Raw genomic sequence first — 16,826 nt, 5'->3', positions numbered from 1 at the left:
CTACAGCCACACAGAAACTGATTTAGGTGATTCTCTATACATAAAACAATCTAACAGGCCCTTTTTCAAAGAAATGTTGTTTGTCATCAAAATGGCACTGAATTTATTTACAACTTGTGATACATATACACACATACACACATATAAAGCAATCTATAGTATATACACATATACATATATACATTTATTATAAAACAGTCCAAAACAAGTTACACACAAATTCATTTCCAGTAAATCAGCAAATTCAGCACCATCACAATTCAGTATGTAAATTCAGTAAGCCAAGTGCATATAAATACACATACATATGTAAATATACAACATGTGTGTATATATATGTGTGTGTGCAGTAGTTATTCTGCCTAATCAACCAGTAAATATGTCACTCCCCATTTATTCAATTCTAATTATATTACTTCAAAGAAAAGTTTATAAGCCAACAATATAGTAGTCAGGTACTAATGTTAATCCTTCTATAAATACAGAGAATGTGTTGAAATCAAACCATGGTGGTTGTTTTCACACTTTCAGAATTGTGACAGGTCACATAAACCATGGAACATATGCCAGAGATTTGAAGTAGATAGCCAAAATGCTCAATTTTATAAAAATATACATCATTTTGACTAAACAAAGAATGTGTTATTTCTTACGTCCCTAGCCCTGGAGACAACTCATTCTCTGATTATAGTCAAAAACATAATACAAAAAAAAAATTAAGACCTTAATATAAAATTCCCTTTTTAAGACTTCCCTTGAGCAAAACAGAACCCAAACTAAACTTTTCTGACTTTAGTTTTCCTTATAGACAGAGTAGAGGCCTCTGGAAAGCTGGAGGTCTACAAGGAAGGCGTGCAGAGCCAAGCAGATCCCAGACTGGAGCTGCCTTAGCTGCCCCTCCTCACTTAGCCGCCACAGGCCTGAGGCTCCGCCACTGGACAGTCTCCAAAGGACACAGGCCTCTCACCAAACGACAGGGCACAGGGTCCAGTCTGGCACCACCTGTCTTCTGTGCCTAGCTATCCAGGGAGACAGGCTTTCTGACCCACTTTGTAACTTCCAAAGCTGGAAGGCAGAGTACAGCTAGCTTGTCTATAAGTGATAGTCTGAGTCGAAAATACTATTTAATGATGTGACTTGCAAAAACTCAAAATTAGTATCCCTAACACTAAGCTACTATTCTGAACCTAGAGACTGCCACAAAAGTTTTATTTTGATAAATAGAAATGGCATTGCAATCAGAATATTTAAAACTGTTTAAATTTTTCTTCATTATAGTTGATATTTCAGTTTTCCTTAGTAATAAAAAAAAACCCTTTTACAGTATAATATCACCAACTGTTAGGAAGCAGGAAAGCCACTACTGTGTGAATTTATAAACCATGCTAAGCTCCTTAACATTTGCCACAGACACTCAGAGACTTCATTCGTCTTTTTATGAATGGTGTCTATGCACATGTATATGTTTATATATACTTACAGTGTGTATTACCATGTATACGTATGTATATGGCGATCAGGGGTCAACAGTGGGTATTTTTTTCTGACTTTCCACCTTTTTATTTTTTTTTTTTTTGAGACAGGGTCTCTCAGTGACCCTGGAGCTGGTCAGCGAGCTCCAGACATCCTCTACCTGCCTCCCCAGCACTGGGGATCACAAGGATGCCTCTGCATTACCTGATTGCCTGGCCTTTACATGGCCACCAGCGATCTGAATAAGGTCAGCATTCTGGGTAAGCTAGCATCTTACCAGCTGACATTTATCTAATGAGCATCGATGATCTTAGAAAATTAAGGAGGGGCATTAAAGCTTAAAATTTAAAAATCTTCCTAGCTCTGAAATTTAATAATTCTATAATAGTTCTTACTCTTTAACTGTAACAATTGGAATCAATTATCAAAATTTAATGGGTTTTGTTAATCAGAGACTGCAGTAGTACATAGAAAGATGATGGAACATAAAATATAACATTTGAAGAGGAAAAAGCACATTCAGGGTTTTTTTAGACTACAGTAAATAACACTTGAAATGAGTTTTCCTATGTAAATACTTAATAAATGAGAAAGAGAAAAATGTGGAAGCTGAATGGAGAATTTTCAGTCTCAAGTTTGGAGACTAAGGCTCTGACGCTTTGCTGGCCCAGTGAAGAATCCACAGGACAGGCCTGGCTCAGAGTTAAGAACCTGCTCCCTACAGTTATGGGACTGACGGTGCAATAAAGAAAGAGAAGGTGAGAGGGATCCATGGGTAAAGGCTCTAGCCACTCAAGCCTGGCAGTCCGAGCACAGGCCCCTGAACGTACACAGAGGTGGAAGCCCAGACACAACTCATGGTTTCTTCCATCCAGGCAGCAAGGCCCAGGCCCAGACATCTATGTCATGCACACACATGTGCGCAATAATAATGACTAGAAGAAAAAACAAAAGAAGGAAACGACAACTAAGTATGTTAAAACAATGTCCCGGCTTGGCCCTGTGCTTACATAACAACTAGCTAACGCCTCTAATTTAACTGTCTGTTGGCACCTAAACAAACCTCCCTCTCACCCTGGTAAATGCACTTAGTACTAGACCAGCCTTGCCCATGGCAGACTCACAGATGGCACCTGAGGGTAAACAAACACAAATGGCACATAATCAAAAGGCTGCTGGTAGTCACTGGTTTTGGAAACTTGCTGTGGAACATGTCACTGTTGTCCTTAATTTTGCCCAGACATAGAGGGCAATTCATTGTCACAGCTTGTAGTCAGGAGTCTCTGAACTCAGACAGGCCACTGTGCCTTCTGCAGCCGCCAACCAGAGTACTCCACCTCTCTGCCTCACAGTCTCTTCCCAGGGGCTTTCTCCTGATGCCGCTAGAATGGCCATGTCTTTGTGTGTGCTTCCCTGAAGACTCTCCCCAGCTCCGCGGTCCATACACTTCCCTCATAGCAAGCGCACACACTAGACCAGACTGCCATCCTCTTCTACCTCAAGACCCCCTTCTCCCATGCCTGTCTTCTTTCTCTAAACATCATGAACTGCAGAAAGCTGCCACCATGCACACATGCAGCATAGTCAGCTGTGGCCGCCACCATGCACATATGCAGCATAGTCAACTGCAGCCACCAGCATCCACACAGCACAGCATAGTCAACTCCAGCCGCCACCATGCACATATGCAGCATAGTAAACTGCAGCCGCCACCATGCACATATGCAGCATAGTGAACTGCAGCCGCCACCATGCACATATGCAACATAGTGAACTGCAGCCGCCACCATCCATACATGCAGCATAGTCAACTGCAGTCGCCACTGTCCACACAGCACAGCATAGTCAACTGCAGCCACCACCGTCCACACAGCGCAGCATAGTCAACTTCAGCCGCAACCATCCACACAGCGCAGCATAGTCAACTTCAGCCGTCACCATACACACAGCGCAATATAGTCAACTGCAGCTGCCACTGTCCACACAACACTTCACTGCCATTCTACTTCTCTCTGAACTTCAAATCCAAACATGAGAGCATGTTCAAACGGCCTGCAAGATTTGGCCCCTGCTCCACCTCTAGACCCCTTCCCTCTTTTTCCCGACCTGATATCTGTGGTCCAGCTACCGTGTCTTTGTCAGATTCTCAAGGGAAATGACCACACAAACTGCAGTGTACAGAAGAGTGTGGTGAGGGGCAAGGTTGATGGAGTAGCTGGGTAACCGGTGAACTGAGGCTGGTGTCTAGAGTGACGTGATGCACAGGGGCAAGTGGAAGAACTTGGAATGCTGACAATGGGACAGGATTCCGGGTGTGATCACCTAGGCAAATGCAACCCAGCCCCGCCCCTTGGGGACCTGGCAGAGGCACACATGGCAGGCAGTACCCCGCCTATTTCCACTCTCTTCTTTCTGTGGAGGAGTTTCTCTGAGGTAGCAGGTCTCTCTGTGTCTCTGTCTCTCTCTCTCTCACTTTCTTTCTTACTCTCTTCTCTCTCCCCTCTCCCCTAACTCCCCTCCCTTCAGAATAAACTTCCTTCCCATGTAAGTTCTGACTGCTGGTGTGTTTGTCCCCAGCCACGGGATTCGCAGTCCCACATTGCACCACATAATATTACACCAGGTCCACGTGGATTACAGAGCCAAGGGCAGCGGAAGGCCATAGGTAGCTCCCAGGAGTCAGGTGTGGTCTTCAGTGAGAAAAAGTATCATTTGCTAAGGCAGTGAAGACATACAAAGAAAAGGATTTGGAAAAAAAAAAAAGCTAGTGTTTTCTACCAACAACACTCACCATCTTATGCATACCAAAGAGCAAGAAGCATCTTTAAATATTCATAAACAACTGCTAAACCAAATGGATTGGTTTAAAGATGTGACAGCAGGCCAAGTTACTAGAACATTCAGAAAAGTATGTAACTGGCCAAGTTTCAGATGGTATGATACACAACCTATTTAAGACACATTTTACCAAGTCCTCCCTGGAAAAGTATAAATGTCTGTTTGAAGGTAAGGTAAGAATTAGACATTGTCACATAAAACTGTGGAAGCAAGATGAGTATAAACATATTCTCATGAGAAATTTAATTTTTCCTTAAAATAGGTAAGAACTAGTGGAAAGATAAGAAACACATAAAAGAAGTATTTTCTTCTATCACAGAGCCACAGAAGAATAGTTTTTGATCCATACCTGGGATTGTGGAAAGATTATAATTCATTTCAGAGACAAAGAGGGACATAGGCAAATCAAATGGGAGGACGACAACATATGGATGATGTATTTGGGCCCTTGGGCCTTCCATAACACATCTAGAAATAAAATCACATTTTAAAAGTTTCTCTGCTACCAAGAGAGTTGCTCTGACCTTCAGTGACAAAGAAAGATGACAGAATGGCAGAAGATGCACATACTGTGCCATGACTGGCAGAACTCAAATCCCAAAGAAAAGGCATCTTTCTGATGACTAATTCTGTCTACGAAAGTGAAGAAGCAATGGAGAGTGGAGCAGACAGAAGATGACTATTCCCTAGGACGGGGAAGAATCAAGGACAGATCAGAGTGGCCAAAGGGACCCTGGTCAGCAGACATGAAATAGACAGAAATGCATGAAAAAAAAGACTGTCGGTTCTCACTAAGCTAGCTCAACACAAGACATGAAGGCAAAAGAGGAAAGCAGAGTTCTGGGGCCAGTGCACTGCCACACAGCCCTCATGTGTCACTGTTCCCTGTAGTGGGCTGCAGCATGTAGGTATCACTCTCACAGGCCAAGTTAACAGAACATTCAGGAGGAAATGGTCAAAAATGCACAAGTTCCTCCTTTCCCCTAGCTCTCTAATGTAGAGGATACTGGGCCAATAAGGGAAGAGCTACAGACAGACAAAAGAAGTCTGAATCTCCTCTACAGAGAGCTTTGGAGCCTCATGAAACTAATCTCAAAGTCAAACTCCCTTATAAAATGTCATCTTCCCAGGTTCTAAAAACTCTCTAATTCTAAAATATAACTGCTAAACTATGGATCACCACACTCTGGGGTCACTCCCAGTGTAAAAATAGTAATATAACTATAACTCAAGGGGGTAAATAGACATGAGAAACAATGCACACAGAGAGAGAAAGAGAGAGCGCGAGAGAGACAGAGAGAGAGAAGAAAGTTTCGAACCCAGAATCTTTAAAAAGTTGAAATTTTACTAAGAAGAGAAAGCATGATAGATAAAATCAGGGAGAAAAACAACCCTTAAAATTCAATTTAAAAAATTCTAACATTCAAATGATTGGACTTTGAGAAAAATAGAAAAACAATGAGTAAGAAAGTCATCTTTGAAATAATACCACTAGATAAAGTATTCATCCAAACTGAAAAAAGCATTTGTCTGAGACACAGAGCCCAGAGTTCCCACAGACAGAATGAATTGTCATTTGCTACATTAAGACTTTCTGAACAATAAAGACAAAAAAGAAGGATGTAAGGGGAACATAAGTGGGGAGGCAACAGTCAGAAGGAACTGATGGCAGGCATCCCTGCTGTGAGGCAATTCCCCCCCCCAAGATAAAACCTCCATCTTGGAAGGAAGCTTCCTCCTGTGGGGAATCCTTTAAACCTAGAAAGTAAACAACTGATGGACTTCAGGAAGTCCCTGAAACTGATCAGAGTTATGAGGTTTCTTCCCTACCCCAAACATATATAAATGTAAGGACTGCTGAGAAACAAGCTGAGCTCCCCCAAAAAGGCAGTTCAGATAAGCTGCCTGAAAGAAACACAGACCAGCTGAGCCACCTGGAAAGGTTACTCTCCAACATGATGAGCTGCCTGCAGGCTGTGCAATGTGCTCCAAGTTCCAAGCTTTGTGAGCTGTCACGTGTACTTGGTGATACAGCTGTCTCTGAATCATTCTGCTCCTGTAAGTACCCCTCACCCATATTCCTGTAAGTAACGACAATCACACTCCCCGGTTTACCGCATTGCACTTTGTTGGTATCTTTATGTTAGTCTGTCGGTTCCTTATCCAGGGTGAGTAGACAGATGATTGTTTACACCTACTCAGAAACAGTCTCAGCAACAGTGAGGCCAAGAAGACAGCAAAACAAGCCTTCTATGTCTAAGGAAGAACAGAATTCTATAACAAGGCAAACAGCAATAGAGTAAAATAAGTGTTCAAATCTGCAAGATATATGTATTTTAAAATGATCTCTAGGTTTTCTTGATGTTTTGGAACTACCTGAGAATGTGATTCTCCAAAATAAAGGAAAACATAAGAAAGAGGTCACTACAGAATTCCAGGAGAAGACAGACAGAGGAAAGAATGTTGAGGATGGTGGAGACAGACGCCCAGCAAGCAGCCATGCGGGCAGCCTAGAGAAGGTCCGTCTAGACGGAAGCAGAAGGAGAAAGGCTCCAGAAGAGAAGCACAAGAGGTGACGGGGGCAAGAGGGCTGAAATAAAAGTACAAAATATGAACTTATAGTTCAGTTGTAAAACTGAAGGTCTAATCAGAAGATGGAAAACTAGGGAAACCAAATTAATAAACTATTATTTATAAAATGAATTCCAATTTTTATGTCATTCCAAGGTACTATATTATACATTTATGCAAATGTTCCAAATTAAGAAATGCCAAATCTGAACTCTTTCTAGTCAGGTCAGTGAGTCTCAATGTGTAAGACTCTAGTGCCAGCTAAGCATCCATCAGCATCAGGTTCTTAACAGTTACATTGTTTGTGTGTTAGTTGATATTTGTCACGCAAATGACTATGAGAAACAAAACCATAAAAATGCCCCAGATGGTATTAAAACAGATATTCCTATTTATCACCAGTACCCCAAAAATAGTAATGTTAGGTTAATTTTGGCTTCAAACAATAGGAGAGAAACTATCCCTAAAACAGATTGAGGCAAAACACAAACTGCCATATCATCAAAAATTAAGGAGTCATGGGTTGGGTGATAAAGAGAGAACAAACCCAGGGCAGGTACAGTCACAAGGGACCTGCAAGGCCACAGAAACCCTACACATGATAGATAGTGTCCTCAACCTGCAGGCCATGACCACTGGAAAATACGTATTTCCGATAGTCTTAGGAACCCTTAATCTTATTTTACTGCCATTGCTACTTCAAAACTGCAGTTTTGCACTGAGCAGGATCTCAGTCCTTAAGACCATGGGAAGTGTGTGTTTCCCGATATCATGACCCACGTGTTGAGAACTGCTGGCAGACAGCATGTCACCTTTTCTTCCAAGTTTTGTTGTAGTTTAAAAGTCAATATAGTGACTCCAAGAAGAAGAAATCAATGAGAAAAAAAAACCTGCTCAAATGATTATAAAAATCCCCTGTATGGTAGTGTGGAAACCGCACAATGAGATGCTGACAGACGGCAGAACTGAAGACAGTCAAGAGGAAACAGAAGAGTGTGTATAAGTCTTAACATAAGACTGTCAAAGTCCTGGGGCTGTGGACACTTTAGGAAATGAACGAGAGAGAGAGAGAGAGAGAGAGAGAGAGAGAGAGAGAGAGAAAAGAAAGTAGGGATCCTTCTAAGTACCATTCATCTTTGAAGTACTTTAGGTGAAACTTTTTAAAAATTAAGTACCACTCTCCTTGAAAATGAAATAAAAGTTATTTTTCCTTCATTACTGAGAATGAATAAATAATAAATTAAGCTATAGATGATTTAATTTCTGCAGGAAGAACACACACACACTCTGAGGTCCTGTCTGCATTCAAATCCCAACATGGCAAGCAAAGAGCACTCAGGAATCTTAGAAAAATTGCCTACTGTTATCTAAACCTCAGCTTCATGGGAAACCCTGCTCATCTGCCTCCTAGCGGCACCGCAGGCCTAAGTGAGTTTCCCACCACAAACAGCCTATACACAGTGTATTAGATGGGTTTTTTCAATATGAAAATAGTCTTCAGTAAAGATCAGTCTATGTGGATAGAATGGGCCAATGCAGAACAGATGTCACTGGGAAAATCCTTCCTACAGTGGTAAGTTCTAATACATGATAAAGAACAATCCATTTCCACCATGCCTTTTATATGTGGCAAGCATGAACTAGCCACTCTGCCACAGTTGGAACCTCTAGAGCTGTGAACAAAAACACCTTTCTTTGTGAGCTGAACTTTGGCGTGTGGCAGCAACGGAAAGCTGACGCAAATGTCCTGTTGATTACAGAGCATTCAAAGTCTCGGCTTCAGCTTGCAGGCTCACTTTTGTGTCCTGCCTTTCACATCCTAAACTTCTAACCCAGCACTGCACTCCATCTCTTGTTGTGTTAGTTCCAAAAGGAAAACAAATCTTTGCCGAAATAATGTAATTTGTACTCATCTTCCATCAGTGACTTTTAATGAATTTTATATGTGTGTGCAGACTGCCCATTGCAAAACATCCATCAGTGAACCACTGCAGAGGAGATATTAACTCCAAAACTAACCAACCAATTGACTCTCGGTGCACAATGTCCAGAGTTAACTTCAAACTCTGCAAAGGACCGCAAAGCCTTGCTACACTGCCAAGAGCTGTCTGCCTGCTTGGTGTCTGCTCTGAGATCCAACAACAAATACTTGTGGTATTTACCTAGCAAACAAGTTCATGCCCTGGGCATTTATCAACTTTACCAATTAAAGAAGTTTATACCTTGGACATTTATGAATTTTACAAATCAAAGTTCATGCCTTGAGCATGTATGAATTTCCCCCAAAAAGAAGCTATGGAAGAAACCCTATCCTTAGTACTGTCAATCCACAGCATGCTAATACCAAGATGCCCACTGAACAACATAACTACCATAGCCACAAACAATACAGCCTAAAGAGTAATTTGAAGGGGAATTTAGGAGAAATACTAAAATACTGAGAATTGCAAGAAAAGAATTACATTGTGAATAAGCCACGTTTGGAAAATATCTCTCATTGTCTCCTTAAGTCAAATCCTGGGAGTCAGTCCCAAACACTGTTCGCTATTTCCCTTCTATTTCTTCTTCTGGTGAAAAGCAATGTATATCTGGCTTCTGAAAATATATGTCTGCATTGCCATGTTATTTTAATAAACATACATTTGAAAAAATGGCATACACTTACTTAGTCTGCCCTTTACATTTCTAGTCTGTCAGACAAAACTCTAAATTTTATCTCTCTACCTAACATAATTCATACTGACAAATTCCCTGACAACTTCTTATATTACCCTCTTTATTCTTAACTCATATTTTAAAAACTCTGCACTTTTATCCCAGTCAAAATATCAGAAAAGTAATTAAATTAACCTTCAAATAAAAAACCGTTGGTAACTCTGATAGTACTTCATAGCAGTTAACACTAACACTTAGAAGTACAGCCAGCAGCCAGAGAGACAGCGTAGTTGGTTTATTTGGAAAAGCACTTGGAGTAGGAGAACAAAGTCCTGTCCTCAGACCTCACACTTAAACAAACAAACAAACAAACAAACAAACAAAAGCACGTGCAGGCCTGTTCTTGCAAAGCCAGTGCTGGGCAGGCAGGACAGACTGATCCCTAGGCCAGCCTCCCCTCACTGCAAACTCTAGGCCAGTAAGACCCTGTCTCAGTCCCAAGGTCACCCTCTGGCCCACTATGCAAAGAGCTACCAGTTCTGTAGGGATGACGCTGCAGAGGGTGCTGTGGCACTGAAATCCTTGCAGTCCCCAAAGTGACAGGTTTCTTCTTCACAGACAGCTTGGTAGCTCCTGGGCAGCTTGGGGGATGGGGCCTGGTCACAGGAAGTGAAGGCAGAGTTGAGGGTTAAGGAGTTTTTGTTAGCAACCCCCAAAATCCAGGAATGGGAAAGTGGTTAAAGGTCAGGTTGACAGGAATGACTCATCTTCCCCACACAACAGTGCTCCCATGCAATGACACAAAGACTAAATTTGGAAAGCTTCCAAATGGCCAAGAAGAGGAAGAAGGTTCATGTAAAGGGAGAGCTAGGAGGCCCCGTGCTTTCCACGTGCATCACCCTGCACGTCTCTCCACCCAACCCTCTGCGAACGTCTGTGTAGCAGCCCCGCAGAACAGGGACATGCTGCCCAAGTTTAAGCAGAAGCTCCAACAAATTGACTGAGTCAAGAGCGGGGACAGGAAACCTGCACCCACAGCCATCCAGCCGAAGCACACGTGAACAGGGGACATGTCAAAGAAGCCTTTGTGCTGTTGGTGCTAAGTGGAGACTGTGAGCAGAGCAGCTGGGTCGGCTTTCCCATCTGCCTTCAGAGATACCCGTGGACAGGACTAAAGAAATTATCTGGGACTAATAAAATGATATGGGACAGGAGGGACACACAGAGGCACTTTCTAGGCACACAACTCCAAATTGCAGAAAGGAATTCACACACACACACACACACACACACACACACACACACACACACACACTCACAGGGCTTGTTTGTTCCAAATTGCCTCTAACCAGGTGGTGGCTCAAGGCTCAGTAGCCTTGGGGTCATGGAAACCCCAGTGCACAGAGAGAGACATAGGAGGAGAAAGTAAGGACAGGTAAAGAGCAGAAGGATCAGGAACCTCGGAGACTCGGCAAATCACCTGACTAAAAGGCAAGGATAACTTTGAAATAAAGGAGGGTCCTGTGGTCATGCTCTAAAGCCTGCTCTCAGGAGATGGGGTGGAATGTAGTTTCTAGGATGTTTCTCTTCTGCCTTCTCAGACCTGGGCAACTTAAAGGTTAATTTCCCAGCTTGGCTTATTGGCATCTGTGATGAGAGGCAGCAGAAGCTCTACTTGGTGGTTATACAAACCGCAAAGACAGCTGGAAAATGAGCACGTCCTAGTAATGCAGGCTGTGGTGGAGCATCAAGCTTGCGCAGTACAGAAGAGGTCAAAGGCAGTAAGGCAGGCAGAACTGAGGCAAGCTGTAGGCCTTAAGCCTGGGAGAAGAACAAAGATCACTATTCGGACAGACTCGGATGCTCTGAGTCTAAATCATTCCCTCACCACCACCTTAAACCATAGACATTTGTGGAACTGCAATTATAGATAGGGAAGCATTAGGGCATTACCCAGTACACACAGACACAAATGTAACAACCATAGATAGGGAAGCATTAGGGCATTACCCAGTACACACAGACACAAAGGTAACAACTATAGATAGGGAAGCATTAGGGCATTACCCAGTACACACAGACACAAATGTAACAAGCTTAGGTTACATTAGGTTAGGTAGTAGGTTGTAGTGACACTGTTAAAGATGGGATAGTCCGGCATCTACATGTGTACATATGTGTGTGTGTGTGTGTGTGTGTGTGTGTGTGTGTGTGTGTGTGTATGCGTGTATGTCTGTGCGCATGCATACATCAGAATCTACCTGTCTCAGCCTCCCCAGTGTTAGGATGTACCTACCACCATATCAAGTTTCTTTTTTTAACAAGGTGTAGTGGTCTGGATAAAAATGTCCCTCATAGCACAGTCATTTGAGAACTCGGTCCCCAGATGGTGGTGATGCTTGGGGACTCATACAGCCTTGCAGAGGAAGCAGAGGTGGGCTTTGAGAATGGATACCTTCACTTCACGCCCTACTTCCAGTTTGCTCTCTCAACTTTCTGCTCCTTCTGCTGTGCCTACCACTTGCTACCACGCCTCCATGCCAGGATAGACTCTTATCCCTCTAGAACCATAAACAAAAATAAACTCTTTCTTCCACTTTGGTCATGGTGATTTGCACCAGCAACATGAAAGTAACTAATATCTCTGGGTTCTGGTGTAGGACCCAGGTCTCCATGCTTGAAATGAAAGCATTTTACCAACTGAGTCATTTTCCCAGTCCCTAAAATACTCTTTTCCATGAAAAAAAAAAAATTCCTGGAGTGCCAACCTACAAAGCTCCTTATACCTGACGCTCTGTAGTATGACACTGTGCTGAGGGTTCACTGTGTGTCTCTGGGGAAGGCAGCAGTATGGGATCCTCTGAGATCAAAGCTCAGCTTGACTCATGGATCACCGCTTGGTATAAACTTCAAGTTTACTCCATTCACTCTGGAACAAGTTTGAAGTCAACCTCACACTAAGGCCTTCATCACCCAGCCCATCCACAGCTGTAACTTTAGCTGCCCCATGGTCCCTGGAGAACATGAACCCTCAGGTCAAACTGTCTCCTTGACGTCTGCTTCCACATCTTACATGCCCTCATTTCTGCCTAACCCTGGATGTGTTTTCCTGCCCGGTGCAACTATTCAAATCCTAGCACTCTTCAGGGTGGGGCTGGTGTCCCTTCAATCAGAACAAACTTCTACCTCAGAATTCTATATTTTCTTCCTTTCTTACTCCTTCTGTCTTCCACTGATAAGTGTAATGTCACCATCCTCATCTCCCACCCTGCCTGCTCCCATTTGCCACAGGCCACAGTCTTAAGAAAGAAGCCACCGAGCATGTATCTCAGGTGTGGACTGAACAAATGAGCATGTGGTGCCCATATATGGAGAAAAGTGTTTAAGAAACGTTAGAATTAAAGAGTAAGGAAGTTGTTCAGGCTAAGTGCCACTAAGACCAGAACCTTCTATCCTCTTCACAGATATTGTGCCGTTAGCCTCTAGATACAAGTTACAGCAAGCATGGTGAGAAATCAGTGTGAATGTTTACTCTTATGATGGTGAGAAAGTCTTCCAACAATAAAAGCAGTAGAAATATCTGTGCAGTCTAGCAGTAACACCAAGTTTGCGTTTAGCTTACTCAAATCTAGTCTCCTAAATAAGGTAACAGTATCCTAAATCTATACGCAAATACATTTTAAATTCATCTTGTTGCTTCTTTATTTGATAAGCATTTATCAAGTAACTTCTATATACTCAAATACTGAACTAAAAACATATGTCTTTAAGCAGTTATAACTGAAAATGCAAAGAAGATAATAGGACAGTAAGGGGCCCCAAGTCTCTTCCACTAAACAAGTGCAAAATCATATTTGTATGCACACAGTTCTGCATTTCAGTCAGCAAGCAGCAGGAAGAAACATCTAAGACACTTTCAAGGTCAGATTAAAGTGGCTGAGGGGCTTGGTCATAGAGTGCTTGCCTTGTAAACATGAGGTCCTGAGTTTAATACATCAGAACCCATGAAAAAAAAGACGGATAATCCTATCATGTAATCTTAGTGCTATAGAGGAGGAGAGGTGGATTCCCAGGGCTTGAAAGTCAGCTAGCCTAGCCAACTTGGGGAGTCCCAGGCCAGCAAGAGACTTAGTTTCAAAATTTTGGCAGTGCCTAAGAAATGACACCCAACATTTTCCTCTAACCTCCACACACGTACACTCACATGTATGTACATGCACACATACTAATGAAATATAACAGTTCAGACAAACATAGACACACACTGCAATATGTTATGAAAATAAAAAGGAAAATGCAACACAAATCTTCAAACACTGCCATGATTTAAGGTGCAGGAACACTGACTGTGAAGACAGGCAGACAGTAAATAGTTGTGTGGAGTACACTTCTGCTTTAACAATAGCAAAGCAAAGGCCATTCTTGTCATTTGATAGTGATGCTTTCTAATATTTTATGAAAATTATGCATATTACATATTATCTCATGTTTATGAATCCTAGCACTTACCACATATGCCCACTCTATTTATGTCTCTAAAACTATCTGAAATGTGACTGCTATATCAACAGTAAAATCAGTTAAATAAGAAATCCTATTACAACCACAGATAGACATTTTAGAAACACTATTAAAATTGAGCAATAATTATTAGCTAAAAACTTTTTATTATGATATACTTTGTAAATACATATTAAAATACTCTTACCTTAAATATGTGCCATAGATGAAGAATAATGCCATCATTAGTCCATTTAACATAAAAATTACAGCAACATAAAAGCAAGCAGGATCTCCCAATCCTTTAAAAATAAACAAAACATATGCTCTAGCCACAAATTATGTTATGAGTCTAGCAATTTACATTAAACTGTGCTTACTGTGAAATGGTTGCCAGATAAATGGTTTCCTTGGTTGCCATATGAAAACAGGACATGGATGCAGAATAGTGATGAGAAGAGTATTACAGACACGCTGCTCGGAAAGCAGGCTGTAAACCTGTTGGAACACCTTTTAAGGAGGCACAGGGACTTGGGATGGACTGCAATAGAGAAAGGCAAAAGCAACACCACTGCCTCTGGAAAGCCACATCAACAGCCACAGCAGTTCAGCTGGAAGGACACGACCTTGGGAAGAGCACAGCAATTTTGTGGCAAGCACCATGCTATAAAAAAGCTCAAAGTCCAGCCTGGCAGTGGTGGCGCACACCTTTAATCCCAGCACTCAGGAGACAGAGGTAGGCGAATCTCTGTGATTTGAGGCCAGCCTGCTCTACAAGAGCTAGTTCCATTTGAAAAAAAAAAGCTCAAAGTCTATGGAAATGTGGTATGTAACATCCGAGGTGACACCTGAACCACCCTGCTCAAGGGCCAAATGTGACTAAAGAAGCTTGGGGTCCAGTCCACTTCCTTCAGCCATGCGATTACCCTGTCACCATGGAAGCACAGCAGCCTGCCCAAATCTGTGATCTCAAGAAGCCAGGAGTGACCAAAACATGGCTGCTATTTGCAGCAGTAAGATGAAAGTCTACTATGTCCCAACAGACAACAGACAGCATGACAAAGGAGCTCACCCTCGCAGCTTTCAATTGGACTGAGTCCTTCTCCTCGGGTAACTGTCCAGCATATCTTGGTTTGAATACCAATCAAATCCATTATTTTGGTATAAATCCGGTACCAGCTGGCTAAGATCACCTTTTTAAAGAAAATAAAGGTCATAAGAAATAATTTTTATTACTAGAATGTGTTTTAGAATTTTCATAATTGTCAAACTTTCTTTTCATGCCTCAGCTGTTTGACTCCTCTATATCTAGACAGAGGAGGCTCGACCTCTCCCACACAGATTTCACTACACAAGTCTTCAACTGGTGACGCACAGGGAAAAAAACTAAAATAAGAAATTTGCAAGATTTATATTTTTAGAAAAGTATAAAATTCTACCCAAGGAACATAAAAGACGTGTGTGTGTGTGTGTGTGTGTGTCTGATTTTTCAAGATGTAAATTCACATCTCAAATTAGTTCATAAAGATGAAACAACCCTTCCAAAACTCTCAATAGCTAAAATTGTCCTAGAAAAGTGAAAGAAAGAATAAGAGGAGCATGTCCTACTGACTCTAAAGGTCCATCATGGAAATGACTGGAATAGGTTGACCCTGGCGGAAGCACAGCCAGATGGAGCAACGTAAGAGCGGAGGCGGAGGACACCAGCTCATCTGCCTTCCAGGCAGAGGCACTCCCAGCCCCAGCAGCTGCCCAGATGGTGTGCAACTGACAGCTGTCAACTCTAAGGACTGCTCTGGGCTGAAGAAAGTAATGGACTCAAGGTCACACAAGGAAAAACTGAATCCCTTAAAAGGCTCATCAACAGAAGTGATACCTGGTCCAGGGGCCTTTGCCAATGGAAGCCTAACCATATAAAGCTATCCCCGCCCAGAGATACCAGGAGTTCACTGGAGCTTTTGATGGGACTCAATTGCAGCTCAACCCCTTTTTATATCTCCTTCTGTTCAAACCTGGCTGAGGTGGAAACCCAAGGGCACTCCCTGATACCTTGGCTGTAAGGAAATCTCCAGTTCAAAGTCCACTTTCAGGACCTTAGATAAGGCAAACTGACCATCAAATCCAGACAAAAATGACAGTGCTGTGGGACAATGGTCTTGTACCCTGTCACTTGTATTGTTGTTAATAAAATGCTGATGGGTTAGTAGCCAGGCAGGAAGTAGAGGCTTGGCAACGAGAATTATAAGAAGAGGAAACTTTCAGTCTGCAGTCATGACCCAGATGCAAAGGACAAAAGATGTGACTGCCTCTCCAAAAAAGGTACCAAGTCACATGGCTAACACAGACAAGAATTATGAACTAATATAAGTTATAAGAATTAATAAGAAGCCTGAGATACTAGGCCAATCAGTTTATAATTAATCTATACCTCTGTGTTCTTTGAGACTTAACGCCTGTGGGAACCAGGCAGGACAGAAATTCAGTCAACATGGTAGTCACCTTATATGTACACTAAGTTTGCATATAAAAAGCTACTTGAAATCAGGATGGGTCTCTCACCAGTTTTAAGTTACACAGAAGACCAGTGTGGAAACAAAAATTCTTATTCTACAGACCCATCAGTACAAATTACAAATAAGTTAAAAATATAAAAATAACTACAAAGAATAAATATTTTACATGCATGTTTAAAATTCGTAAGTTAAAAGATTCATGGGCATAAAATGCGACATAGAAAAGTATCTATAGCTAAAAAGAAAATATTTATTAGTCTGTCATAATAACATCTT

At 42.0% G+C, this 16,826-nt stretch overlaps 1 protein-coding gene across 2 annotated transcripts in view; it reads right to left on the bottom strand.

Annotated features, from left to right (window-relative positions):
* Positions 1–16,826, bottom strand: part of Dpy19l1 (dpy-19 like C-mannosyltransferase 1) — a 94,741-nt gene that overhangs the window by 54,854 nt on the left and 23,061 nt on the right. For both annotated transcript variants that reach the window (XM_085689801.2, XM_085689802.2), the window contains exons 5-6: positions 15,110–15,230; positions 14,246–14,339 (exon numbers count right to left, since the gene is read on the bottom strand). In XM_085689801.2, coding sequence (XP_085545927.1) covers positions 14,246–14,339; positions 15,110–15,230 — 215 coding nt within the window. The remainder of the gene's footprint in view (positions 1–14,245; positions 14,340–15,109; positions 15,231–16,826) is intronic.

Source organism: Myodes glareolus, chromosome 4, assembly GCF_982192425.1.
Source record: "Myodes glareolus chromosome 4, mMyoGla1.1, whole genome shotgun sequence".
Classification (NCBI taxonomy): Eukaryota; Metazoa; Chordata; class Mammalia; order Rodentia; family Cricetidae; genus Myodes; species Myodes glareolus.
This window is presented reverse-complemented; position numbering and strand designations above follow the sequence as displayed.